Source organism: Coregonus clupeaformis, chromosome 24 (assembly GCF_020615455.1).
Source record: "Coregonus clupeaformis isolate EN_2021a chromosome 24, ASM2061545v1, whole genome shotgun sequence".
NCBI lineage: Eukaryota > Metazoa > Chordata > Actinopteri > Salmoniformes > Salmonidae > Coregonus > Coregonus clupeaformis.
The window spans coordinates 17518702-17545213 of record NC_059215.1 but is presented as its reverse complement, the minus strand read 5'-3'; the positions used below and the strand labels follow the sequence as shown (position 1 = coordinate 17545213).

Genomic DNA, 26512 nt, shown 5'->3' with positions numbered 1-26512 from the left:
AGATCATTTGTTTTGGAACTGTCCATGTGTAGCATGTTTTTGGTCGCAGGTTCAGGAATAGCTGAAGAATTGCAACATTTACCTGGAGCTAACTCTGCAAATAGCACTGCTGGGTGATTTAAAAAGTCAAAGTCAATCGATCAATAAATAGTAATACTCTTAGCAAAAATGTTTATCTTTAATTTACAATATGTAGAATCTATGAGAATAGAAAGGTTCAGAACTTTTGTGGAACATCACAGCACAGTTGAAAAATATATGGCAAATAGAAATCACAACTGGATGTTGTTCAGAGATAGATGGGAGGGGTTGAGTGGAGCTGAAATATGGGACAAAAAACAAACAAAAGATAACTGTTGTGTTGTTGTCAATTAGTTTACTCAAATGAGGGGAGGGATGGTATGGTTAGGGGAAAATAATAAAGGAAAATATATCTTTAAAAATATATATACACTACCAGTCCAAAGTTTGGACACACCCACTCATTCAAGGTTTTTTCTTTATTTTTTACATTGTAGAATAATAGTGAAGACATCAAAACTATGAAATAACACATATGGAATCATGTAGTAATCAAAAAAGTGTTAAACAAATCAAAATATATTTTATATTTGAGATTCTTCAAATAGCCACCCTTTGCCTTGATGACAGCTTTGCACACTCTTGGCATTCTCGCAACCAGCTTCATGAGGTAGTCACATGGAATGCATTTCAATTAACAGGTGTGCTTTCTTAAAAGATAATTTGTGGAATTTATTTCCTTCTTAATGCATTTGAGCCAATCAGTTGTGTTGTGACAAGGTAGAGGGGGTATACAGAAAATACCAAGTCCATATTATGGCAAGAACAGCTCAAATAAGCAAAGAGAAACGAAAGTCCATCATTACTTTAAGACATGAAGGTCAGTCAATATGGAACATTTCAAGAACTTTGAAAGTTTCTTCAAGTGCAGTCGCAAAAACCATCAAGCGCTATGATGAAACTGGCTCTCATGAGGACCGCCACAGGAATGGAAGACCCAGAGTTACCTCTGCTGCAGAGGATAAGTTCATTAGAGTTACCAGCCTCAGAAATTGCAGCCCAAATATATCCTTCACAGAGTTCAAGTAACAGACACATCTCAACATCAACTATTTAGAGGGGACTGTGTGAATCAGGCCTGCATGGTTGAATTGCTGCAAAGAAACCACTACTAAAGGACCCCAATAAGAAGAAGAGACCTGCTTGGGCCAAGAAACACGAGCAATGGACATTAGACCGGAGGAGATTTGTCCTTTGGTCTGGAGTCCAAATTGGAGATTTTTGGTTCCAACCGCCGTGTCTTTGTGAGACGCAGTGTGGGTGAACGGATGATCTCCGTTTGTGTAGTTCCCACCGTAAAGCATGGAGGAGGAGGTGTTATGGTGTGGGGGTGCTTTGCTGGTGACACTGTCTGTGATTTATTTAGAATTCACACTTAACCAGCATGGTTACCACAGCATTCTGCAGCGATACGCCATCCCATCTGGTTTGGGCTTAATGGAACTATCATTTATTTTTTAACAGGACAATGACCCAACACACCTGCAGGCTGTGTAAGGGCTATTTTACCAAGAAGGAGAGTGATGGAGTGCTGCATCAGATGACCTGGCCTCCACAATCCCCCGACCTCAACCCAATTGAGATGGTTTGGGATGAGTCGGACGGCAGAGATATGACGTACATGACTCCGTCCATCGTCCCTTTGAGTTGTCCTGTCACCTTAGCAGAAAAACACCCCCAAAGCATAATGTTTCCACCTCCATGTTTGACGGTGGGGATGGTGTTCTTGGGGTCATAGGCAGCATTCCTCCTCCAAACACGGTGAGTTGAGTTGATGCCAAAGAGCTCCATTTTGGTCTCATCTGACCACAACACTTTCACCCAGTTCTCCTCTGAATCATTCAGATGTTCATTGGCAAACTTCAGACGGGCATGTATATGTGCTTTCTGAGCAGGGGGACCTTGTGGGCGCTGCAGGATTTCAGTCCTTCACGGCGTAGTGTGTTACCAATTGTTTGGTGACCATGGTCCCAGCTGCCTTGAGATCATTGACAAGATCCTCCCGTTTAGTTCTGGGCTGATTCCTCACCGTTCTCATGATCATTGCAACACCACGAGGTGAGATCTTGCATGGAGCCCCAGGCCAAGGGAGATTGACTGTTCTTTTGTGTTTCTTCCATTTGCGAATAATCGCACCAACTGTTGTCACCTTCTCACCAAGCTGCTTGGCGATGGTCTTGTAGCCCATTCCAGCCGTGTGTAGGTCTACAATCTTGTCCCTGACATCCTTGGAGAGCTCTTTGGTCTTGGCCATGGTGGAGAGTTTGGAATCTGATTGTTTGATTGCTTCCGTGTACAGGTGTCTTTTATACAGGTAACAAGCTGAGATTAGGAGCACTCCCTTTAAGAGTGTGCTCCTAATCTCAGCTCGTTACCTGTATAAAAGACACCTGGGAGCCAGAAATCTTTCTGATATTTCCCTCATTAAAATGCAAATCAATTTATAACATTTTTGACATGCGTTTTTCTGGACTCTTTTGTTGTTATTCTGTCTCTCACTGTTCAAATAAACCTACCATTAAAATTATAGACTGATCATTTCTTTGTCAGTGGGCAAACGTACAAAATCAGCAGGGGATCAAATACTTTTTTCTCTCACTGTATACAGTGGGGAAAAAAAGTATTTAGTCAGCCACCAATTGTGCAAGTAATCCCACTTAAAAATATGAGAGAGGCCTGTAATTTTCATCATAGGTACACGTCAACTATGACAGACATATTGAGAAAAAAAATCCAGAAAATCACATTGTGGGATTTTTTATGAATTTATTTGCAAATTATGGTGGAAAATAAGTATTTGGTCACCTACAAACAAGCAAGATTTATGGCTCTCACAGACCTGTAACTTCTTCTTTAAGAGGCTCCTCTGTCCTCCACTCGTTACCTGTATTAATGGCACCTGTTTGAACTTGTTATCAGTATAAAAGACACCTGTCCACAACCTCAAACAGTCACACTCCAAACTCCACTATGGCCAAGACCAAAGAGCTGTCAAAGGACACCAGAAACAAAATTGTAGACCTGCACCAGGCTGGGAAGACTGAATCTGCAATAGGTAAGCAGCTTGGTTTGAAGAAATCAACTGTGGGAGCAATTATTAGGAAATGGAAGACATAAAAGACCACTGATAATCTCCCTCGATCTGGGGCTCCACGCAAGATCTCACCCCGTGGGGTCAAAATGATCACAAGAACGGTGAGCAAAAATCCCAGAACCACACGGGGGACCTAGTGAATGACCTGCAGAGAGCTGGGACCAAAGTAACAAAGCCTACCATCAGTAACACACTACGCCGCCAGGGACTCAAATCCTGCAGTGCCAGACGTGTCCCCCTGCTTAAGCCAGTACATGTCCAGGCCCATCTGAAGTTTGCTAGAGTGCATTTGGATGATCCAGAAGAGGAATGGGAGAATGTCATATGGTCAGATGAAACCAAAATAGAACTTTTGGTAAAAAATCAACTCGTCGTGTTTGGAGGACAAAGAATGCTGAGTTGCATCCAAAGAACACCATATCTACTGTGAAGCATGGGGGTGGAAACATCATGCTTTGGGGCTGTTTTTCTGCAAAGGGACCAGGACGACTGATCCGTGTAAAGGAAAGAATGAATGGGGCCATGTATCGTGAGATTTTGAGTGAAAACCTCCTTCCATCAGCAAGGGCATTGAAGATGAAACGTGGCTGGGTCTTTCAGCATGACAATGATCCCAAACACACCGCCCGGGCAACGAAGGAGTGGCTTCGTAAAAGCATTTCAAGGTCCTGGAGTGGCCTAGCCAGTCTCCAGATCTCAACCCCATAGAAAATCTTTGGAGGGGAGTTGAAAGTCCGTGTTGCCCAGCGACAGCCCCAAAACATCACTGCTCTAGAGGAGATCTGCATGGAGGAATGGGCCAAAATACCAGCAACAGTGTGTGAAAACCTTGTGAAGACTTACAGAAAACGTTTGACCTGTGTCATTGCCAACAAAGGGTATATAACAAAGTATTGAGAAACTTTTGTTATTGACCAAATACTTATTTTCCACCATAATTTGCAAATAAATTCATAAAAAATCCTACAATGTGATTTTCTGGAGAAAAAAATTCTCATTTTGTCTGTCATAGTTGACGTGTACCTATGATGAAAATTACAGACCTCTCTCATCTTTTTAAGTGGGAGAACATGCACAATTGGTGGCTGACTAAATACTTTTTTCCCCCACTGTATATATTTTTATATATTTTCCTTTATTATTTTCCCCTAACCATACCATCCCTCCCCTAATTTGAATAAACTAATTGACAACAACACAACAGTTATCTCTTGTTTGTTTTTTGTCCCATATTTCAGCTCCACTCAACCCCTCCCATCTATCTCTGAACACCATCCAGTTGTGATTTCTATTTGCCATATATTTTCTTCACTATTATTCTACAATGTTAAAAATAATGAAAAACCCTTGAATGAGTAGGTGTGTCCAAACTTTTGACTGGTAGTGTATATATAATATATATATTTACAAAAAAATATATGGGGGATTGGAAATGATGCAGACAATTACATTGATGGAAACTACAATCTATCTGAAATATTAAAGCTAAAAAAAAGGAAAGAAATAGTGCAATCAAGTTTGCAGGTGTGCGATATACAACAGTTACTAGTTTCGGCGGTATCACTTGATCTCTGACTGTAAAGTGTGTGTCTGCTGTGTGTCTGCTGTGTGTCTGCTGTGTGTCTGCTCTGTGTTTGTTGTGTTGCAGGCCCACACAGAGTATCCCGGTGTCCGGCCAATGAGTTTGAGTGTCTGGGGACAGACATGTGTATCCACATGAGCAGACTGTGTGATGGGAGCCCCGACTGCACTGATGGCTGGGACGAGGGGCCACACTGCAGAGGTAACACACAGAGATATGCATATACACACGCGCACGGGCACACACATGGGCACACACAAACACACAGTCTTGTACAACTAACCTTGTTGGGACACACAATTCAGTCCTATTCAAAATCCTATTTTCCCTAACCCCTAACCCTAAACCTAACCCTAACCCGTACCCTTACCCTAACCTTAACCCGAAAACCCAAATTTGACACACACAAGCACGCTCAGTAAATTCAGCAAGTCCCCTCTCTAACTATAGGATCTGAACAGGGACAGCTTGGGCAACTGTTTTCTGGGGTCCTTCCTATTTCTTAGCTCCTACAGAAGACTGGGCCAAACAATCCTGCTGCAGCCAGCCAGTGACTCATCTCCTCTTTTGTCTGGTTCCACAATGAGACACTATGGACTCAATAGCTGTCGAAATGACACCCTATTCCCTATATAGTGCAGTGCTTTTGGCCAGGAATTAGGAAATAGTTATATCAGACACAGCCAACATGTCCCATCTGTGTGGCTCTCCTCTTTTGTCTGGTTCCACTATGGGAAGCTATAGACTCAATATGTCTTCCTTTCTGTGACTCTAATTAATATTAGGGATTGGATTTGATGATGGGATTCTTCTCCTCCTATCCGGCCGGCTGGCTGTCTGGATAAACGCTCTGCTCTGCCTGCCAGAGACGGGGAAGGGGCCTCTGAGCCTCACATTCTCAAGGGCTTGATTGATAAATTAATGACTTTTTCTCAGAGAGGAGAGAGAAGAGGAGCCATTGTGATAATGGAGGCCATCTCATTAGAGCAGCTGATGGAAGAAGACAATGTTTATTGGACAGAGAAGAGATTACAGTTTGGGTGAAACTGGGGACACAAAGGGAGAGAACATGTATAGAACAGAACCAGGCTAACTGGACGTTTCTCTCATGGCAAAAGGCAATGTTGTGTCATTACATGATATAGCTGATATTTATTATGTGTGTGTTCTGTACTGATATTAGTCCAGCTCATTTTTGTGTTATATTGGGACATGTTTGTTGGTTTGGGTGCATTCCCCTACAACAAATATTGATGCCAAACAGGCCTTTAAGTTACATTTACATTTTAACATTTTAGTCATTTAGCAGACGCTCTTATCCAGAGCGACTTACAGTTAGTTCTCCTTTATGAGACCAAAGTACTATAACAGAACAGGGTCTGGAAAAAGCCCAGCACACATTAGAACTGGCAAGTTCTATCAGTCCTCTATCATATACATACAAAGAAAGGTATGGTCTATCTTTCTTTTTCAAATATATATTTTATGTGAATCATTTTGTTTATAAGGGTCGTATTAAGTAATGGTGTGAAAGGATAAGAGTTAAAGTGACCGTTGTTGTCTGAAGTGGGCTAATATGTCAGATTCCCTTACTGCAATCTGTGGAACTGCCCTGCCCTGCACAACGTTCCGCCGATGATGTCATCTACGCATGACACGTACCGCCTGTCCCCAGCGAGCACACGGGTCCAGTTTTCCCTATGGCTGGAGTAAACAAACAAACACACACACACAGCAGTGGCAGTGTGTTTGCCGGAACTTTCTGCTGCCACAGTGTTTGTGTGTGAGCCCCCTGTTTCATGGAAAGCCTCACCATTTCTCAAGCATCCCAGTGTTTGCTTGAACAAACTGGTGGGTTGTGCAGGCCAAGCGTACCCTAGCCTGGTGCTGATGTCTCAAAGCACACTTTGTCATCCTGTGTGTCCAAGTAATTATCCACAAGTTGCTGACGAGGGGAGTGAGGGAGGCAAGGCAGGAGGCAGGCAGGCAGGGATGTATTTTATCGCAGTACAATACAGTACAATATAGTACAAGACAGTACAATACATGTTAACATGGTGGAGCTAGGTGTGGGAGGTTGAGGAGTGGAAGGGTTTATATTATAGAAGTGTGTGATAGCCAGGTTTTGTCCTGCTTACTGTGATACTGGGCAGCTGAGGCTTGGGGCCACTGGGCTGATAATATCTCTGCAGATGTAGGCCTTTACAAATGGCAGATTTGGGCACTGATAAGTACCTAAATTGGAAAGCAGTGGCTGTGCAGTAGCATGCTATACATGATGTCAGAACTCAGGCTCTGAGCACTTGAGCACTGCACGTGACCAGAAGTTGCCCCCATCCCTCCCGTTAATTGAGCAACTTTTGCAATTTTTTTGTTGACTGACTGAGGGAAATGCTGTATGTGTATATACCCCACATTTCCCAGGGATATTCTTATCGTGTTACTGAATGTACAGTATCCAGGGTATTTTCCGATTTCGTTATCAACAAATGTGGCAAAGTACAGTAAATGTAAAATACACATAAAATCAACAGTGTATTGTTTGGATTCAGTCTTGTAGGTGAACTGTTGTGTACTCAACGTTGGTCTAATAATTTCCCCATAATCTCCAAACTGTTCCCTTTCGATTGCTACCGTGCTTATGCATATGCTTTTCATATTTCTTCTGAAAGAAGCATTTCAATTTGGCCTTATCCATATAGGCCAATTCCTACGAGTGTAAAGCTGATGTAGACTGTGTGTGCCGGGTGTGGCACGTCCTTCCCACTGTTGAACAGAAATGCTGCTAATATTCATTGTGGTTATTACTGAAAAGCTCTCAATCGCTCCAAAAACTATTGTCCTCTTAGTAGTCAGATTTTAGTCACAGAGATAATTTTGTCCCGTCTCGTTTAAGTCAACTTAAATGAAAAATAATTTTAGTTTAATTCAAATTTTTTCTGGGTCTATTTAGTCAGTTATACACTGAGTGTACAAAATCTTAGGAAAAATAGCTGTTTGACGAATATTTGAGTCACTATTTTTGTTGACAAAATTAACACTGAACCAGACAGAGACAGAGAGAGGAGAGGTGAGGGTTAGAAATGTCTCGACCCAGGACCTGGCCTGAATAAAAGGAGAGTTAGACATGGAAGCTTCCTCACTGCTAAGTGACACTTCTATAGAAGAAAATGCCCACTGACTGACTGGATCCAAATTAGTGTGATAGTGTTGTCTCTATCTTTCACTTGGCCAGCCAGCCAGTCAGTCAGTCAGTCAGTCATCCAGTCAGTCAGTCCTATAGTCAGCCAGTCATCCAGTCAGTCAGCCAGTCATCCAGTCAGTCAGTCCTATAGTCAGCCAGTCAGTCTTATAGTCAGCCAGTCAGTCCTATAGTCAGCCAGTCAGTCAGTCAGTCAGCCAGTCAGTCAGTCCTATAGTCAGCCAGCTAGTCAGCCAACTAGTCAGTCAGTCCTTTAGTCAGCCAGTCAGTCAGTCAGTCCTATAGTCAGCCAGTCAGTCAGCCAGTCAGTCAGTCAGTCAGTCAGTCCTATAGTCAGCCAGTCAGTCAGTCAGTCCTATAGGCTGTCAGTCAGTGCTATAGTCAGCCAGCCAGCCAATTAGTCAGTTTACAGTATATACACTGCTCAAAAAAATAAAGGGAACACTTAAACAACACAATGTAACTCCAAGTCAATCACACTTCTGTGAAATCAAACTGTCCACTTAGGAAGCAACACTGATTGACAATACATTTCACATGCTGTTGTGCAAATGGAATAGACAACAGGTGGAAATTATAGGCAATTAGCAAGACACCCCCCAATAAAGGACTGGTTCTGCAGGTGGTGACCACAGACCACTTCTCAGTTCCTATGCTTCCTGGCTGATGTTTTGGTCACTTTTGAATGCTGGTGGTGCTTTCACTCTAGTGGTAGCATGAGACGGAGTCTACAACCCACACAAGTGGCTCAGGTAGTGCAGCTCATCCAGGATGCCACATCAATGCGAGCTGTGGCAAGAAGGTTTGCTGTGTCTGTCAGCGTAGTGTCCAGAGCATGGAGGCGCTACCAGGAGACAGGCCAGTACATCAGGAGATATGGAGGAGGCCGTAGGAGGGCAACAACCCAGCAGCAGGACCGCTACCTCCGCCTTTGTGCAAGGAGGAGCAGGAGGAGCACTGCCAGAGCCCTGCAAAATGACCTCCAGCAGGCCACAAATGTGCATGTGTCTGCTCAAATGGTCAGAAATAGACTCCATGAGGGTGGTATGAGGGCCCGACGTCCACAGGTGGGGGTTGTGCTTACAGCCCAACACTGTGCAGGACGTTTGGCATTTGCCAGAGAACACCAAGATTGGCAAATTCGCCACTGGCGCCCTGTGCTCTTCACAGATGAAAGCAGGTTCACACTGAGCACATGTGACAGACGTGACAGTGTCTGGAGACGCCGTGGAGAACGATCTGCTGCCTGCAACATCCTCCAGCATGACCGGTTTGGCGGTGGGTCAGTCATGGTGTGGGGTGGCATTTCTTTGGGGGGCCGCACAGCCCTCCATGTGCTCGCCAGAGGTAGCCTGACTGCCATTAGGTACTGAGATGAGATCCTCAGACCCCTTGTGAGACCATATGCTGGTGCGGTTGGCCCTGGGTTCCTCCTAATGCAAGACAATGCTAGACCTCATGTGGCTGGAGTGTGTCAGCAGTTCCTGCAAGAAGAAGGCATTGATGCTATGGACTGGCCCGCCCGTTCCCCAGACCTGAATCCAATTGAGCACATCTGGGACATCATGTCTCGCTCCATCCACCAACGCCACGTTGCACCACAGACTGTCCAGGAGTTGGCGGATACTTTAGTCCAGGTCTGGGAGGAGATCCCTCAGGAGACCATCCGCCACCTCATCAGGAGCATGCCCAGGCGTTGTAGGGAGGTCATACAGGCACGTGGAGGCCACACACACTACTGAGCCTCATTTTGACTTGTTTTAAGGACATTACATCAAAGTTGGATCAGCCTGTAGTGTGGTTTTCAACTTTAATTTTGAGGGTGACTCCAAATCCAGACCTCCATGGGTTGATACATTTGATTTCCATTGATCATTTTTGTGTGATTTTGTTGTCAGCACATTCAACTATGTAAAGAAAAAAGTATTTAATAAGATTATTTCATTCATTCAGATCTAGGATGTGTTGTTTAAGTGTTCCCTTTATTTTTTTTAGCACTGTATATTGCTGTAACTAGGAATAATCTGGTGTTGAGAAAGACTCTTAGAAGTGATGAAGGTTGTGAAGTAGTATGAAGGGGATACTGAGTTTTTTAACCTGGTCAGTCCTTGTTTGTCCGAATCATCCCTTTCACCCCCATCACCCCACCTAGTTCATCCCACCCTGTTCAGGGCTTGTCAGATGAAATATTGATCAGAAAGGCCCTGAGACTGTTTCCTCCTCTGTGCCTCCTTGTCTGCTCTTGGATGGACTCCAAGAACACTCAGCATCACTCACCTAGTGTGTGTGTGTGTGTGTGTGTGTGTGTGTGTGTGTGTGTGTGTGTGTGTGTGTGTGTGTGTGTGTGTGTGTGTGTGTGTGTGTGTGTGTGTGTGTGTGACATGCTTGTTGAACACTCAAGGCAGCAGTGTGACGTGTTATCTCGGGTGATTAACCTTGGCTAAATGGCTAAAAGAATACTGCTGTTGAGAACAGGTGACTTTTTTTCTCCAATTGGTGCTTTTACTTTGTAACACTCCATGGCCTGTGGCAAAATATATATACAGTGCCTTACAAAAGTATTCATCCCCCTTGGCATTTTTCCTATTTTGTTGCATTACAACCTGTAATTTAAATGGATTTTTATTTGGATTTCATGTAATGGACATACACAAAATAGTCAAAATTGGTGAAGTGAAATGAAAAAAATAACTTGTTTCAAAAAATTCTAAAAAATTAATAACGGTGGTGTGTGCATATGTATTCACCCCCTTTGCTATGAAGCCCCTAAATAAGATCTGGTGCAACCAATTACCTTCAGAAGTCACATAATTAGTTAAATAAAGTCCACCTGTGTGCAATCTAAGTGTCACATGATCTGTCACATGATCTCAGTATATATACACCTGTTCTGAAAGGCCCCAGAGTCTGCAACACCACTAAGCAAGGGGCACCACCAAGCAAGCGGCACCATGAAGACCAAGGAGCTCTCCAAACAGGTCAGGGACAAAGTTGTGGAGAAGTACAGATCAGGGTTGGGTTAAAAAAAAATATCTGAAACTTTGAACATCCCACGGAGCACCATTAAATCCATTATTAAAAAATTGAAAGAATATGGCACCACAACAAACCTGCCAAGAGAGGGCTGCCCACCAAAACTCACGGACCAGGCAAGGAGGGCATTAATCAGAGAGGCAACAAAGAGACCAAAGATAACCCTGAAGGAACTGCAAAGCTCCACAGCGGAGATTGGAGTATCTGTCCATAGGACCACTTTAAGCCGTACACTCCACAGAGCTGGGCTTTACGGAAGAGTGGCAAGAGAAAAGCCATTGCTTAAAGAAAAAAATAAGCAAACACGTTTGGTGTTCACCAAAAGGCATGTGGGAGACTCCCCAAACATATGGAAGAAGGTACTCTGGTCAGATGAGACTAAAATTGAGCTTTTTGGCCATCAAGGAAAACACTATGTCTGGCGCAAACCCAACACCTCTCATCACCCCGAGAACACCATCACCACAGTGAAGCATGGTGGTGGCAGCATCATGCTGTGGGGATGTTTTTCATCGGCAGGGACTGGGAAACTGGTCAGAATTGAAGGAATGATGGATTGCGCTAAATACAGGGAAATTCTTACATATACATTTTAGTCATTTAGCAGACGCTCTTATCCAGAGCGACTTACAGTTAGTGAGTGCATACATTATTTTATTTATTTATTAATTAATTTTTTCATACTGGCCCCCCGTGGGAATCAAACCCACAACCCTGGCGTTGCAAACACCATGCTCTACCAACTGAGCTACATCCCTGCCGGCCATTCCCTCCCCTACCCTGGACGACGCTGGGCCAATTGTGCGCCGCCCGTGGGTCTCCCGGTTGCGGCCGGCTACGACAGAGCCTGGATTCAAACCAGGATCTCTAGTGGCACAGCTAGCACTGCGATGCAGAGCCTTATACCACTGTGCCACTCGGGAGAGGGAAACCTGTTTCAGTCTTCCAGAGATTTGAGACTGGGACGGAGGTTCACCTTCCAGCAGGACAATGACCCTAAGCATACTGCTAAAGCAACACTTGAGTGGTTTAAGGGGAAACATTGACATTTATTGGAATGGCCTAGTCAAAGACCAGACCTCAATCCAATTGAGAATCTGTGGTATGACTTAAAGATTGCTGTACACCAGCGGAACCCATCCAACTTGAAGGAGCTGGAGCAGTTTTGCCTTGAAGAATGAGCAAAAATTCCAGTGGCTAGATGTGCCAAGCTTATAGAGACATACCTCAAGAGAGTTGCAGCTGTAATTGCTGCAAAAGGTGGCTCTACAAAGTATTGAGTTTGGGGGGGTGAATAGTTATGCACGCTCAATTTTTCTGTTTTTTTGTCTTATTTCTTGTTTGTTTCACAATAAGAAATATTTTGCATCTTCAAAGTGGTAGGCATGTTGTGTAAATCAAATGATACAAACCCCCCCAAAAATCAATTTTAATTCCAGGTTGTAAGGCAACAAAATAGGAAAAATGCCAAGGGGGGTGAAAACTTTTGCAAGCCACTGTATTGGCTGCAGTTTTCTGCAAATGGAAGTAATAGAAGTAATTATATTTAGATGGTATTCTGCTCTCTTCTCTCTGTGGCACTGTGGGGCTAAACAAACATAGAATTCCATCGAAATATAATTATTTATATTACTTCCATTTGCAGAAAACTGTCTACAACCACAGAATAGAATGGCATCTGAAGTCAATATGTGTCTTTATGCATATTCACTTTCTGACTCATTCCCCTGAGTGTGTTGTTCTTTGAAACCCACAGTCAGAAAACTAGGTTTAGATTAGAGATGGGCTGAAATTGAAATTGGGGTTCTTCGGGCAATATCCACTTATTGCTGTGCTGATTGTGATGGTTGAAGCTAGAGGCTCAGGGCTAGAGGAGGGTGAGGTGGTGGCCTGATGTAGGCTTGGAGGGACAGCAGCACCCTGGCAAGCGTTGGCACTGTGTGTCTCTATGTGTGTCTCAGTGAATGGGTTTGATACAGGGCACACACACAGTGGGTTTCTTCCTCTCAGCGAGACCCCACAAAAGGGCCATTGTGGCCTGAGATCCACAGGCTTTACATAATGAGGACCCGACTGTGGTCCAACCTCCGCTTCGCTCTGCGCTCTCCTCTGGCCAGCCTCAACGGTCGGTATGTAATGGTCTCCTTTCAGCATGGCTGGACAGGGCTGTGGGTTGTGGTGTGGACATCCCTTCACTCGTTGAGACCATTGTTGAGCACTGACTGAGAAGAATCCACTCCCAGTGTGATACTGTACTGTCCTCCCATTATGATGATGTACTACTGAATGAGATTGCACAGTCTGCTTTGGTGCAGTGTGTTTAGTTATCTAAGAAATGGGACTTAATTGGACATGCCAGTAGGATTCCATGCTCTGCAAGCTTTATGATGATGCTCAGACTGAGAGTTCATCTCACTTCCTTGCGTTGCGTGTTTGTGGTTATGTGTTTCTTGGCAGCTCTTTTTTGGTGCGCTGCAGTCCTCTCTCAGACAGAAAGACAGACAGCATGCTGTATGGCCACTTCTCTCATATCTGCCTTTTGATCTGGGCGGTAGGAAACTGTTGGCATGCAGAAGACCCGAGCAGTTGGAGACTGCAGCGTGAGGAGACTGCAGCAGTTGGAGACTGCAGCGTGAGGAGACTGCAACAAATCAAATCAAATCACATTTGATTTGTCACATGCGTTGAATACAACAGGTGTAGACCTTATCGTGAAATGCTTACTTACAAGCCCTTAACCAACAATGCAGTTCAAGAAATAGAGTTAAGAAAATATTTACTAAATAGCCTAAAGTAAAAAATCTAAAGTAACACAATAAAATTACATAACAAAAACGAGGCTACACGAGGGTACCGGTACCGAGTCAATGTGCAGGGGTACAGGTTAGTCGAGGTAGTTTGTACATATAGGTTGGGGTAAAGTGACTATGCATAGATAATAAACAACAAGTAGCAGCTGTGTAAATAGGCCATTTGATTAATTGTTCAGCAGTCTTATAGCTTGGGGGTAGAATCTGTTAAGGAGCCTTTTGGACCTGCTCCGGTACTGCTTGCCTTGCGGTAGCAGAGAGAACAGTCTATGACTTGGGTGACTGGAGTCAACACGTGTTGTTGCCCTGTTTCATATCAGCCTCTACTGTATGAGCGATTAGTCTGAGATTACAGTGGGTAGAAATCTCTCACTTTCTCTAGTCTAAATGATCCTAGCCTCATCTGTGCCAAAGTCTGTTATCACACTGTGCCAAAGTCTGTTACCACACTGTGCCAAAGTCTGTTACCACACTGTGCCAAAGTCTGTTACCACACTGTGTCAAAGTCTGTTACCACACTGTGCCAAAGTCTGTTACCACACTGTGCCAAAGTCTGTTACCACACTGTGCCAAAGTCTGTTACCACACTGTGCCAAAGTCTGTTACCACACTGTGCCAAAGTCTGTTACCACACTGTGCCAAAGTCTGTTACCACACTGTGCCAAAGTCTGTTACCACACTGTGCCAAAGTCTGTTACCACACTGTGCCAAAGTCTGTTACCACACTGTGCCAAAGTCTAGTTTGTAATATACTGTGTTGGCTGGAGGAAGGAAGCTATTGCTTATGTTACAGGCTTTGTTTTTTTTTCTTGATTTTGTTTTCTATTTAGAGGTTGGTTCTGTTTGGTTCAGTGCTATCCGGAATCCTTGGGACTTCCATACCCTAAACCCTAACCTTAACCCCTACCCTAACCATAACCTAATCCTTACCTTAACCCTTACCTTAACCATTTTACATTTCTACTTCAATGGGGTAGGGACGTCCCAAGGATCCCGGATAGCACGGACCGTTCTGTTTGGATTGGAATCATCCTCGTTGTTCAGGATGTGTTGCACCTGTTGTATGCGTTAGTCAGAAGGTGTTTCACCAGTGATGTACAGTATATAAACCCTGGATTGCTGATGCTATTTGAAGCCACTGGCCGGCCATATTGGCAGTAGAAGCATTCCTCCATAGGAATTAATGGAGATCTACAGTATTTCAATGAAATGTTTCAAGGACAAAATAACATTTATTTAAGTATTGTTTTGTTGTAGTGGGGACAGTAACATTAGTAATCTCTAAAATGTTATGTATATATATACAGTGAGGGAAAAAAGTATTTGATCCCCTGCTGATTTTGTACGTTTGCTCACTGACAAAGAAATGATCAGTCTATAATTTTAATGGTAGGTTTATTTGAACAGTGAGAGACAGAATAACAACAAAATAATCCAGAAAAACGCATGTCAAAAATGTTATAAATTGATTTACATTATAATGAGGGAAATAAGTATTTGACCCCCTCTCAATCAGAAAGATTTCTGGCTCCCAGGTGTCTTTTATACAGGTAACGAGCTGAGATTAGGAGCACACTCTTAAAGGGAGTGCTCCTAATCTCAGTTTGTTTCCTGTATAAAAGACACCTGTCCACAGACGCTATCAATCAATCAGATTCCAAACTCTCCACCATGGCCAAGACCAAAGAGCTCTCCAAGGATGTCAGGGACAAGATTGTAGACCTACACAAGACTGGAATGGGCTACAAGACCATCGCCAAGCAGCTCGGTGAGAAGATGACAACAGTTGGTGCGATTATTCGCAAATGGAAGAAACACAAAATAACTGTCAATTTCCCTCGGCCTGGGGCTCCATGCAAGATCTCACCTCGTGGAGTTGCAATAATCATGAGAATGGTGAGGAATCAGCCCAGAACTACATGGGAGGATCTTGTCAATGATCTCAAGGCAGCTGGGACCATATTCACCAAGAAAACAATTGGTAACACACTACGCCGTGAAGGACTGAAATCCTGCAGCGCCCGCAAGGGCGCACATATACAGGGCCGTCTGAAGTTTGCCAATGAACATCTGAATGATTCAGAGGAGAACTGGGTGAAAGTGTTGTGGTCAGATGAGACCAAAATCGAGCTCTTTGGCATCAACTCAACTCACCGTGTTTGGAGGAGGAGGAATGCTGCCTATGACCCCAAGAACACCATCCCCACCGTCAAACATGGAGGTGGAAACATTATACTTTGGGGGTGTTTTTCTGCTAAGGGGACAGGACAACTTCACCGCATCAAAGGGACGATGGACGGGGCCATGTACCGTCAAATCCTGGGTGAGAACCTCTTTCCCTCAGCCAGGGCATTGAAAATGGGTCGTGGATGGGTATTCCAGCATGACAATGACCCAAAACACAACAAAAGAGTGGCTCAAGAAGAAGCACATTAAGGTCTTGGAGTGGCCTAGCCAGTCTCCAGACCTTAATCCCATAGAAAATCTGTGGAGGGAGCTGAAGGTTCGAGTTGCCAAATGTCAGCCTCGAAACCTTAATGACTTGGAGAAGATCTGCAAAGAGGAGTGGAACAAAATCCCTCCTGAGATGTGTGCAAACCTGGTGGCCAACTACAAGAAACGTCTGACCTCTGTGATTGCCAACAAGGGTTTTGCCACCAAGTACTAAGTCATGTTTTGCAGAGGGGTCAATACTTATTTCCCTCATTAAAATGCAAATCAATTTATAACATTTTTGACATGCGTTTTTCTGGATTTTTTTGTTGTTATTCTGGCTCTCACTGTTCAAAAAAACCTACCATTAAAATTATAGACTGATCATTTCTTTGTCAGTGGGCAAACGTACAAAATCAGCAGGGGATCACATACTTTTTTCCCTCACTGTGTATATATATATATATATATATATATATATATATATATATATATTTTAAATGTTGTGTTTATGCGTGTTTGCGAACCATGCCATTTGCTTCCAACCAGGTTTCCTTCCATGTGTTTGATCTGATTGTGATCTCTCTCTCTCTATCTCTGTGGTAGAGCTTGGACCAGACTGTGCCACCCATGGCTGCAAGGGCAACTGCTCAGTAACACACCAAGGTCCCAAGTGTTACTGCAACATTGGCTATGAAGTCAGCCACGATGGAAAGACATGTAAAGGTAAGACTCCTGAGTCCAAATACATAAAGTTACACTAAACATATGACAACAGTACCATGTCTGACCAGTGACTGACTGACTGACGGACTGACTCACTATACTGACTGACTGACTGACATTGCCCTGCCTGAATCCTCAGATTTCAACGAGTGCAGTGTGTACGGGACATGCAGTCAGACGTGCTCCAACAACAAGGGCTCCTACACCTGCAGCTGTGTGGAGGGCTACCTACTGCAGCCAGACAGCCGCTCCTGCAAGGCCAAGAACGGTGAGACACACACAATCAAACATCAACATAAAGCTAGACTTTTCTTCAGACATATCACCAAGTAATAATTGTGTTTCAGTTGATTTGTTTTGTTTTGATCCTGTCATGCTGTGTTATTTTGGGGGAATCAGATTTGCACGGTGTGACACTCTCTCTAATGCTGTTACAACTGAATTTACAGGGAAGAGATGTCAGAGATATGTGACCTTTCTTCCATCTCCTGTCACCATCTTCTCCTCTTGACCTCTCCTTCTTTCTCTTCCCTGTCTCCCTCCCTCCCTCCCCTCCCTCTCTTCTTCCTCTCCTCCCTCTCTCTCTCTATCTCTCTCTCTCTCTCTCTCTCTCTCTCTCTCTCTCTCTCTCTCTCTCTCTCACCTCCCTCTCTCTCCCTCCCTCTCTTCTTCCCCTCTCTCTCCCCTCCCTCTCTCTCTCTCCCCTCCCTCCCTCTCTCTCTCTCTCTCTCTCTCCCCTCCCTTCCTTCTTCCTCTCCTCCCTCTCTCAGATCCTGTGGAACAGCTGCCGGTGCTGCTGATCACTAACCTCAATGACATCCGCTGTACGTCTCTGAGTGGCATGCCCACCCGCCTCCCAGCCATCAGCACCAAGAAGGTTAGAGCTCTTTTTTATTTCCTTATTATACATATTTCCTGTTTGTTTACTGTTAAGGTAACACTTTATTTGGATAGTCCCAAATAGATGGTTTGTAGATGTTCAGTCGATTACTATTTGCATTGACCCCCTTATTTTATTATTATTTATTATAATTTCTTGCATTGACTCTTTTGCACAGGCTCGATGTACACTCACTACACTGACACTCCAACACACACACACACACACACACACACACACACACACACACACACACACACACACACACACACACACACACACACACACACACACACACACACATGCATATTGACGCCACACACACACACACACACACACACACACACACACATTCATTCACATTCCTTCACAGTCTTCACAGTCTTCACATACGCTGCTGCTACTCTCTGTTTATTATCTATGTATAGTCACTTTTATCCCTACCTACATCTACATATTACCTGGACTAACCTGTACCCCGCACATTGACTCAGTACCAGTAACCCCTGTATATAGCCTTGTTATTGTTATTTTATTGTGTTACTATTTTTCCATTAGATTATTTAGCAAATTGTTCTAATTTTTTTAAACTATGCATTGTTGGTTAAGGGCTCATAAGTAAGCATTTCACGGTAAGGTCTACACCTGTTGTATTTGGCGCATGTGACAAATACAATTTGATTTGATTTTAACAACGTTTCATCTAACTATCCACTCACAATATCCCTAGCTAGCCCTATCCCTAACCTTAACCCCTACACTAACCCTAGTCCTGTTGTGTCCCACACAGAGGATCACGTTGGAAATAAAAGCTTTATAATGCTGATTACAGTGGCTTGCGAAAGTATTCAACCCCCTAATTTTATTTTATTTTTATTTCACCTTTATTTAACCAGGTAAACCAGTTGAGAACAAGTTCTCATTTACAACTGCGACCTGGCCAAGATAAAGCATAGCAGTGCGATAAAAACAACAACACAGAGTTACATATGGGGTAAAACAAAACAAAAATCAAAAAAAATACAACAGAAATACAATTAATATACAGTGTGCAAATTTAGCAAGTTATGGAGGTAAGGCAATAAAATAGGCTATAGTGCAAAATAATTACAATTTAGTATTAACACTGGAATGATGTGCAAGAGATGATGTGCAAATAGAGATACTGGGGTACAGATGAGCAAAATAAATAACAATATAGGGATGAGGTAGTTGGGCGGGCTAATTTCAGATGGGCTGTGTACAGGTGCAGTGATCGGTAAGGTGCTCTGACAACTGATGCCTAAAGTTAGTGAGGGAGATAAGCGTCTCCAGCTTCAGAGATTTTTGCAGTTTGTTCCAGTCATTGGCAGCAGAGAACTGGAAGGAATTGCGGCCAAAGGAGGTGTTGGCTTTGGGGATGACCAGTGAGATATACCCGCTGGAGCGCAGACTACGGGTGGGTGTTGCTATGGTGACCAATGAGCTAAGATAAGGCGGGGATTTGCCTAGCAGTGATTTATAGATGGCCTGGAGCCAGTGGGTTTGGCGGCGAATATGTAGTGAGGACCAGCCAACAAGAGCGTACAGGTCACAGTGGTGGGTATTATATGGGGCTTTGGAGACAAAACGGATGGCACTGTGATAGACAACATCCAATTTGCTGAGTAGAGTGTTGGAGGCTATTTTGTAAATGACATCGCCGAAGTCAAGGATCGGTAGGATAGTCAGTTTTACAAGGGCATGTTTGGCAGCATGAGTGAAGGAGGCTTTGTTGCGAAATAGGAAACCGATTCTAGATTTAACTTTGGATTGGAGATTCTTAATGTGAGTCTGGAAGGAGAGTTTACAGTCTAACCAGACACCTAGATATTTGTAGTTGTCCACGTACTCTAGGTCAGACCCGTCTAGAGTAGTGATTCTAGTCGGGTGGGCGGGTGCAAGCAGCGTTCGGTTGAAGAGCATGCATTTTGTTTTACTAGTGTTTAAGAGCAGTTGGAGGCTACTGAAGGAGTGTTGTATGGAATTGAAGCTCGTTTGGAGGTTTGTTAACACAGTGTCCAATGAAGGGCCAGATGTATACAAAATGGTGTCGTCTGCGTAGAGGTGGATCTGAGAGTCACCAGCAGCAAGAGCGACGTCATTGATATACACAGAGAAAAGAGTTGGCCCAAGAATTGAACCCTGTGGCACCCCCATAGAGACTGCCATAGGTCCAGACAACAGGCCCTCCGATTTGACACATTGAACTCTATCTGAGAAGTAGTTGGTGAACCAGGCGAGGCAGTCATTAGAGAAACCAAGGCTATTTAGTCTGCCAATAAGAATGCGGTGGTTGACAGAGTCGAAAGCCTTGGCCAGGTCAATGAAAACGGCTGCACAGTACTGTCTATTATCGATCGCGGTTATAATATCATTTAGGACCTTGAGCGTGGCTGAAGTGCACCCATGACCAGCTCGGAAACCGGATTGCATAGCAGAGAAGGTACGGTGGGATTCGAAATGGTTGGTGATCTGTTTGTTGACTTGGCTTTCAAAAACTTTTTGAAAGGCAGGGCAGGATGGATATGGGTCTGTAACAGTTTGGATCTAGAGTGTCACCCCCCTTTGAAGAGGGGGGATGACCGCGGCAGCTTTCCAATCTCTGGGGATCTCAGACGTTACGAAAGAGAGGTTGAACAGGCTAGTAATAGGGGTTGCGACAATTTCGGCGGCTAGTTTTAGAAAGAAAGGGTCCAGATTGTCTAGTCCAGATGATTTGTAGGGGTCCAGATTTTGCAGCTCTTTTAGAACATCAGCTGTCTGGATTTGTGTGAAGGAGAAGCGGGGGGCATGGGCAAGTTGCAGCGGAGGGTGCAGAGCTGGTGGCCGGGGTAGTGGTAGCCAGGTGGAAAGCATGGCCAGCCGTAGCAAAATGCTTGTTGAAATTCTCGATTATTGTAGATTTATCGGTGGTGATAGTGTTTCCTAGCCTCAGTGCAGTGGGCAGCTGGGAGGAAGTGCTCTTATTTTCCATGGACTTTACAGTGTCCCAAAACTTTTTGGAGTTAGTGCTACAGGATGCAAATTTCTGTTTGAAAAAGTTAGCCTTTGCTTTCCTAACTGCTTGTGTATATTGGTTCCTAACTTCCCTGAAAAGTTGCATATCACGGGGGCTATTTGATGCTAATGCAGTACGCCACAGGATGTTTTTGTGCTGGTCAAGGGCAGTCAAGTCTGAGGAGAACCAGGGGCTATATCTGTTCTTAGTTCTGTATTTTTTGAATGGGGCATGTCTATTTAAGATTGAGAGGAAATTACTTTTAAAGAACAACCAGGCATCCTCTACTGACGGAATGAGATCTATATCCATCCAGGATACCTGGGCCAGGTCAATTAGGAAGGCCTGCTCGCTGAAGTGTTTTTGGGAGCGTTTGACAGTGATGAGGGGTGGTCGTTTGACCGCGGACCCGTTACGGACGCAGGCAATAAGGCAGTGATCGCTGAGATCCTGGTTGAAGACAGCGGAGGTGTATTTAGAGGGTAAGTTAGTCAGGATGATATCTATGAGGGTACCCATGTTTACGGATTTAGGGTTGTACCTGGTAGGTTCGTTGATAATTTGCGTGAGGTTGAGGGCATCTAGCTTGGATTGTAGGATGGCTGGGGTATTAAGCATATCCCAATTTAGGTCACCAAGCAGTACGAACTCTGAGGATATGAACTCCCCCATCACCTAATGGTGATTATACTACATGGAAGGGGAGGGTATCCTCGCTGTCTATAAGGATTGTAATGCCTACAGTGGCTTGCGAAAGTATTCACCCCCCTTTGGCATTTTTCCTATTTTGTTGCCTTACAACCTGGAATTAAAATGGATTTTTGGGGGGTTTGTATCATTTGATGTACACAACATGCCTACCACTTTGAAGATGCAAAATATTTTTTATTTAGAAACAAACAAGAAATAAGACAAAAAAACAGAAAACTTGAGCGTGCAAAGTCAATACTTTGTAGAGCCACCTTTTGCAGCAATTACAGCTGCAAGTCTCTTGGGGTATGTCTCTATAAGCTTGGCTCATCTAGCCACTGGGATTTTTGCCCATTCTTCAAGGCAAAACTGCTCCAGCTCCTTCAAGTTGGATGGGTTCCGCTGGTGTACAGCAATCTTTAAGTCATACCACAGATTCTCAATTGAGTTGAGGTCTGGGCTTTGACTAGGCCATTCCAAGACATTTAAATGTTTCCCCTTAAACCACTCAAGTGTTGCTTTAGCAGTATGCTTAGGGTCATTGTCCTGCTGGAAGGTGAACCTCCGTCCCAGTCTCAAATCTCTGGAAGACTGAAACAGGTTTCCCTCAAGAATTTCCCTGTATTTAGCGCCATCCATCATTCCTTCAATTCTGACCAGTTTCCCAGTCCCTGCCGATGAAAAACATCCCCACAGCATGATGCTGCCACCACCATGCTTCTCTGTGGGGATGGTGTTCTCGGGGTGATGAGAGGTGTTGGGTTCAGTTTTAGTCTCATCTGACCAGATTACCTACTTCTATATGCTTGGGGAGTCTCCCACATGCCTTTTGGCGAACACCAAATGTGTTTGCTTATTCTTTCCTTTAAACAATGGCTTTTTTCTGGCCACTCCTCCGTAAAGCCCAGCTCTGTGGAGTGTACGGCTTAAAGTGGTCCTCTGTAGCTCAATTGGTAGAGCATGGCGCTTGTAACGCCAGGGTAGTGGGTTCGATCCCCGGGACCACCCATACGTAAAAATGTATGCACACATGACTATAAGTCGCTTTGGATAAAAGCGTCTGCTAAATGGCATATTATTATTATTATTATAGTTACTCCAATCTCCGCTGTGGAACTTTGCAGCTCCTTCAGGGTTATCTTTGGTCTCTTTGTTGCCTCTCTGATTAATGCCCTCCTTGCCTGGTCCGTGAGTTTTGGTGCGCGGCTCTCTCTTGGCAGGTTTGTTGTGGTGCCATATTCTATCCATTTTTTAATAATGGATTTAATGGTGCTCCGTGGGATGTTCAAAGTTTCAGATATTTTTTTATAACCCAACCCTGATCTGTACTTCTCCACAACTTTGTCCCTGACCTGTTTGGAGAGCTCCTTGGTCTTCATGGTGCCGCTTGCTTGGTGGTGCCCCTTCCTTAGTGGTGTTGCAGACTCTGGGGCCTTTCATATGCACGCACCACTTTTCCGTTATTTATTTTTTATAATTTTTTGAAACAAGTAATTATTTTCATTTCACTTCACCAATTTGGACTATTTTATGTATGTCCATTAGATGAAATCCAGATAAAAATCCATTTAAATTACAGGTTCTAATGCAACAAAATAGGAAAAACGCCAAGGGGGATGAATACTTTTGCAAGGCTCCTTCTGTCTTATCCTCTGTGAATTGAAACTATTGTGAAGTGTTTTTGGGTCTTTGAAAAGCGCTATATAAAACCCAAGGTATTATTGTTGAATCTTTATTTACTTTGTCCAAAAACAGACCACTGCCATGGACTTCAACTACGCCCAGGAGACTGTATGTTGGATCGATGTGGGCGACACGTCCGCCAACACCCATCTGAAGTGTGCCTCCATCCCTGAGCTGAAGACTGTCAACAACATCAGGATAATTAACATCTCACTCAGCCTGCACCGTGAGTAGAGGACACACACCCACACACACCCACACACCCACACACACACACACACACACACACACACATACACACACATACAGGCTGCACTGTGAGTAGAGGACACACACCCACACAGCCACACACACACCCACACACCCACACACATACACACATACACACACATACAGGCTGCACCGTGAGTAGAGGACACACAACCACACAGCCACACACCCACACACACCCACATACACACAAACACACACATACAGGCTGCACCGTGAGTAGAGGACACACACCCACACAGCCACACACCCACACACACCCACACACCCACACACACATACACACACATACAGGCTGCACCGTGAGTAGAGGAGCTCCTACTGCTCCTTTTTTTACCTACCGCTCCTACTGGAAGGACACACACATACACACGCACACATAAACACACACATACAGTAGACGTGATGCAATAACACTCAGCGGCGCCCGACCCCGAAAACTGCGTAAAAGTGCAGAGCAGAAATGCTGAGCGCAGTACTATTCTAGTAAAGGTTCCTGTTCAAGAACCGTGCTTCCCTGACATGGTGCTAAATCCCTATGAATGGATGTGTCACTGATATACAATGTCATACAGGGAGAGGTGTAGTTACAATATTATGCTTGCAGGCACAATACAATATAGAGAAAGGGTGTAGTTACAGAGTGCTTGCAGGGCTTAACTGGCACATTGTGTTGTCATACAAATTAGGGCTGCATTCCAAGTGGCACGCTATTCCATTTGGGACGGAGCCTAGTTCACCTCAGTATAGTTTGATTTACTGACCTCAGTCTACAGTACAGTACAGTACAGTACAGTAGACTGCATTTTAGCTAACCCTAACCCCTTTCCCAACCTTAACCTAATTCTCCTAACCTGCTGCGTAAGTTCTCCTAAACCTGCTACAAAAAGTCAATTTTGACAAAAGCGGCATTCCTTCTAGCCATGACCCTACTTGATGCTACAGTAAGGGTTTGATGCATCAGCCAATAGCCATGATCCATTATAAACCACCTTCCATTATTGATTCTGATTGGACAACAGTTTGTGATAGATATAATGAGGGTTTGTCCAAATGGCATTCCCTATTCCCTATGTGCCCTGCTCAAAAGTTAGGCCCTGGTCAAAAGTAGTGCACTAAATAGGGAATTTGAATATCTGGCTTTGAATATAAATCTCTGCGCATTTATATTTTGTTGTCTGCTGTTGTTCTAGACCCCCATCTGCTATTGGCTCTCTGGATTCTATTTTATAATTATTATCACAGAATGTCAAATCTGATTTTGTGCTTCTGGGTGACCTGAACATAGACTGGTGGACATCCAACTCTGATCAACTCAAGAATCTATGTCATCCCCAAAGCCAACACCTCCTTTGGCCGCCATTCATTCCAGTTCTCTGCTGCCAATGACTGGAACGAATTGCAAAAATCTCTGAAGCTGGAGACTCTTATCTCCCTCATTAACTTTAAGCATCAGTTGTCAGAGGACCTTACCGATCACTGCACCTGTACACAGCCCATCTGAAATTAGCCTACCCAACTACCTCATCCCCATATTGTTATTTATTTTGCTCATTTGCACCCCAGTATCTCTATTTGCACATCATCTCTTGCACATCTATCATTCCAGTGTTAATACTAATTGTAATTATTTTGCACTATAGCCTATTTATTGCCTTACCTCCATAACTTGCTACATTTGCACACACTGTATATATATTTTCTGTTGTATTTTTTACTTTATGTTTTGTTTTACCCCATATGTAACTCTGTGTTGTTGTTTTTATCGCACTGCTTTGCTTTATCTTGGCCAGGTCGCAGTTGTAAATGAGAACTTGTTCTCAACTGGCCTATCTGGTTAAATAAAGGTGAAATAAAATATAAATAAATAAAACCTATAATCTTACTCAGATTGTTAACAATGTAACCGGGTTGAATGCAAAGTGTCCTCTAAAATACTCTTTGATTTATCATATTTTAACCAGCACCAGTTTTAATGTTTCTGGTGTTTTTGCAAATTACATAAGTGATCACTGTGCTGTTGCCTGTGTAAGAGATGGCCAAATTCCTAATCTAACTCCACGTATCATCATGAAAAGAAACTGGAAGCAGTTTGACACAGGGTTCTTTCCTGGAATAGAGTTGAATTCATCCCTGATGTTGAATTAGCCATTTCTTACTTCAGGATACAGTATATGCAACAACCATGCCCCTTTCAAACAATACAGAATTAAGGGCAGAGACAACCCTGGTTCTCAGATGAACTAGCTGAAATCATAAGGAAATGGAATGCTGTGTGGGCTAAAGCGAGAAGGTCTGATTCAGTAGATAATTGGATGGCTTTTAAACACCTTCGGAATCAGGGTGTGGCTATGAACTGAAAGATGAAAGCAGACCACTACCTAAAATCTACTGCTGAAAAACTGAATAAGTAGTGAAAAGTTTAGGAAATGGAAAGGAAATGCACAGCTCCCTAAACTGCTGGTTGACTCACAGTTGGTAAGTGAGAAAACCTCTATTAATCAACCTTTTCTTGATGAAGGCAGATTATTTGATATTTTTTATTTATTTATTTAATTTTTACTTTATTTAACTAGGCAAGTCAGTTAAGAACAAATTCTTATTTACAATGACGGCCTACACCGGCCAAACCCGGACGACGCTGGGCCAATTGTGCGCCGCCTTATGGGACTCCCAATCACGGCCGGTTCTGATACAGCCTGGAATCGAACCAGGGGGTCTGTAGTGACGCCTCCAGCACTAGATGCAGTGCCTTAGACCGTTGCGCCACTCGGGAGCCCGATAGGGTTAAAGGTCAACATGAGCCCCCTGTAAAATTACCTGACACTCCCGAGCACTCCTTCTCCAGGTTCTCCTTCTCGCCCTTCTCTGTCTCAGAGGTGCGTAGAGCTCTGAAAGCAATTGATATAAAAAAATCCCCTGGCCCTGATGATCTAGACCCCCGCCTCCTACAATTAGCTGCAGACATCATTGCTCCCCCTTTAACATGCATCTTTAACCTCACCCCAG

General features: G+C 43.8%; 1 protein-coding gene across 4 annotated transcripts in view; it reads left to right on the top strand.

The window, feature by feature from the left end:
• LOC121537905 (low-density lipoprotein receptor-related protein 1-like) overlaps positions 1–26512 on the top strand; it is a 211359-nt gene that overhangs the window by 72257 nt on the left and 112590 nt on the right. For all 4 annotated transcript variants that reach the window (XM_045207075.1, XM_045207073.1, XM_045207074.1 and 1 more), the window contains exons 3-7: positions 4824–4958; positions 16842–16961; positions 17101–17229; positions 17732–17838; positions 23306–23459. In XM_045207075.1, the coding sequence (XP_045063010.1) occupies positions 4824–4958; positions 16842–16961; positions 17101–17229; positions 17732–17838; positions 23306–23459 (645 nt within the window). The remainder of the gene's footprint in view (positions 1–4823; positions 4959–16841; positions 16962–17100; positions 17230–17731; positions 17839–23305; positions 23460–26512) is intronic.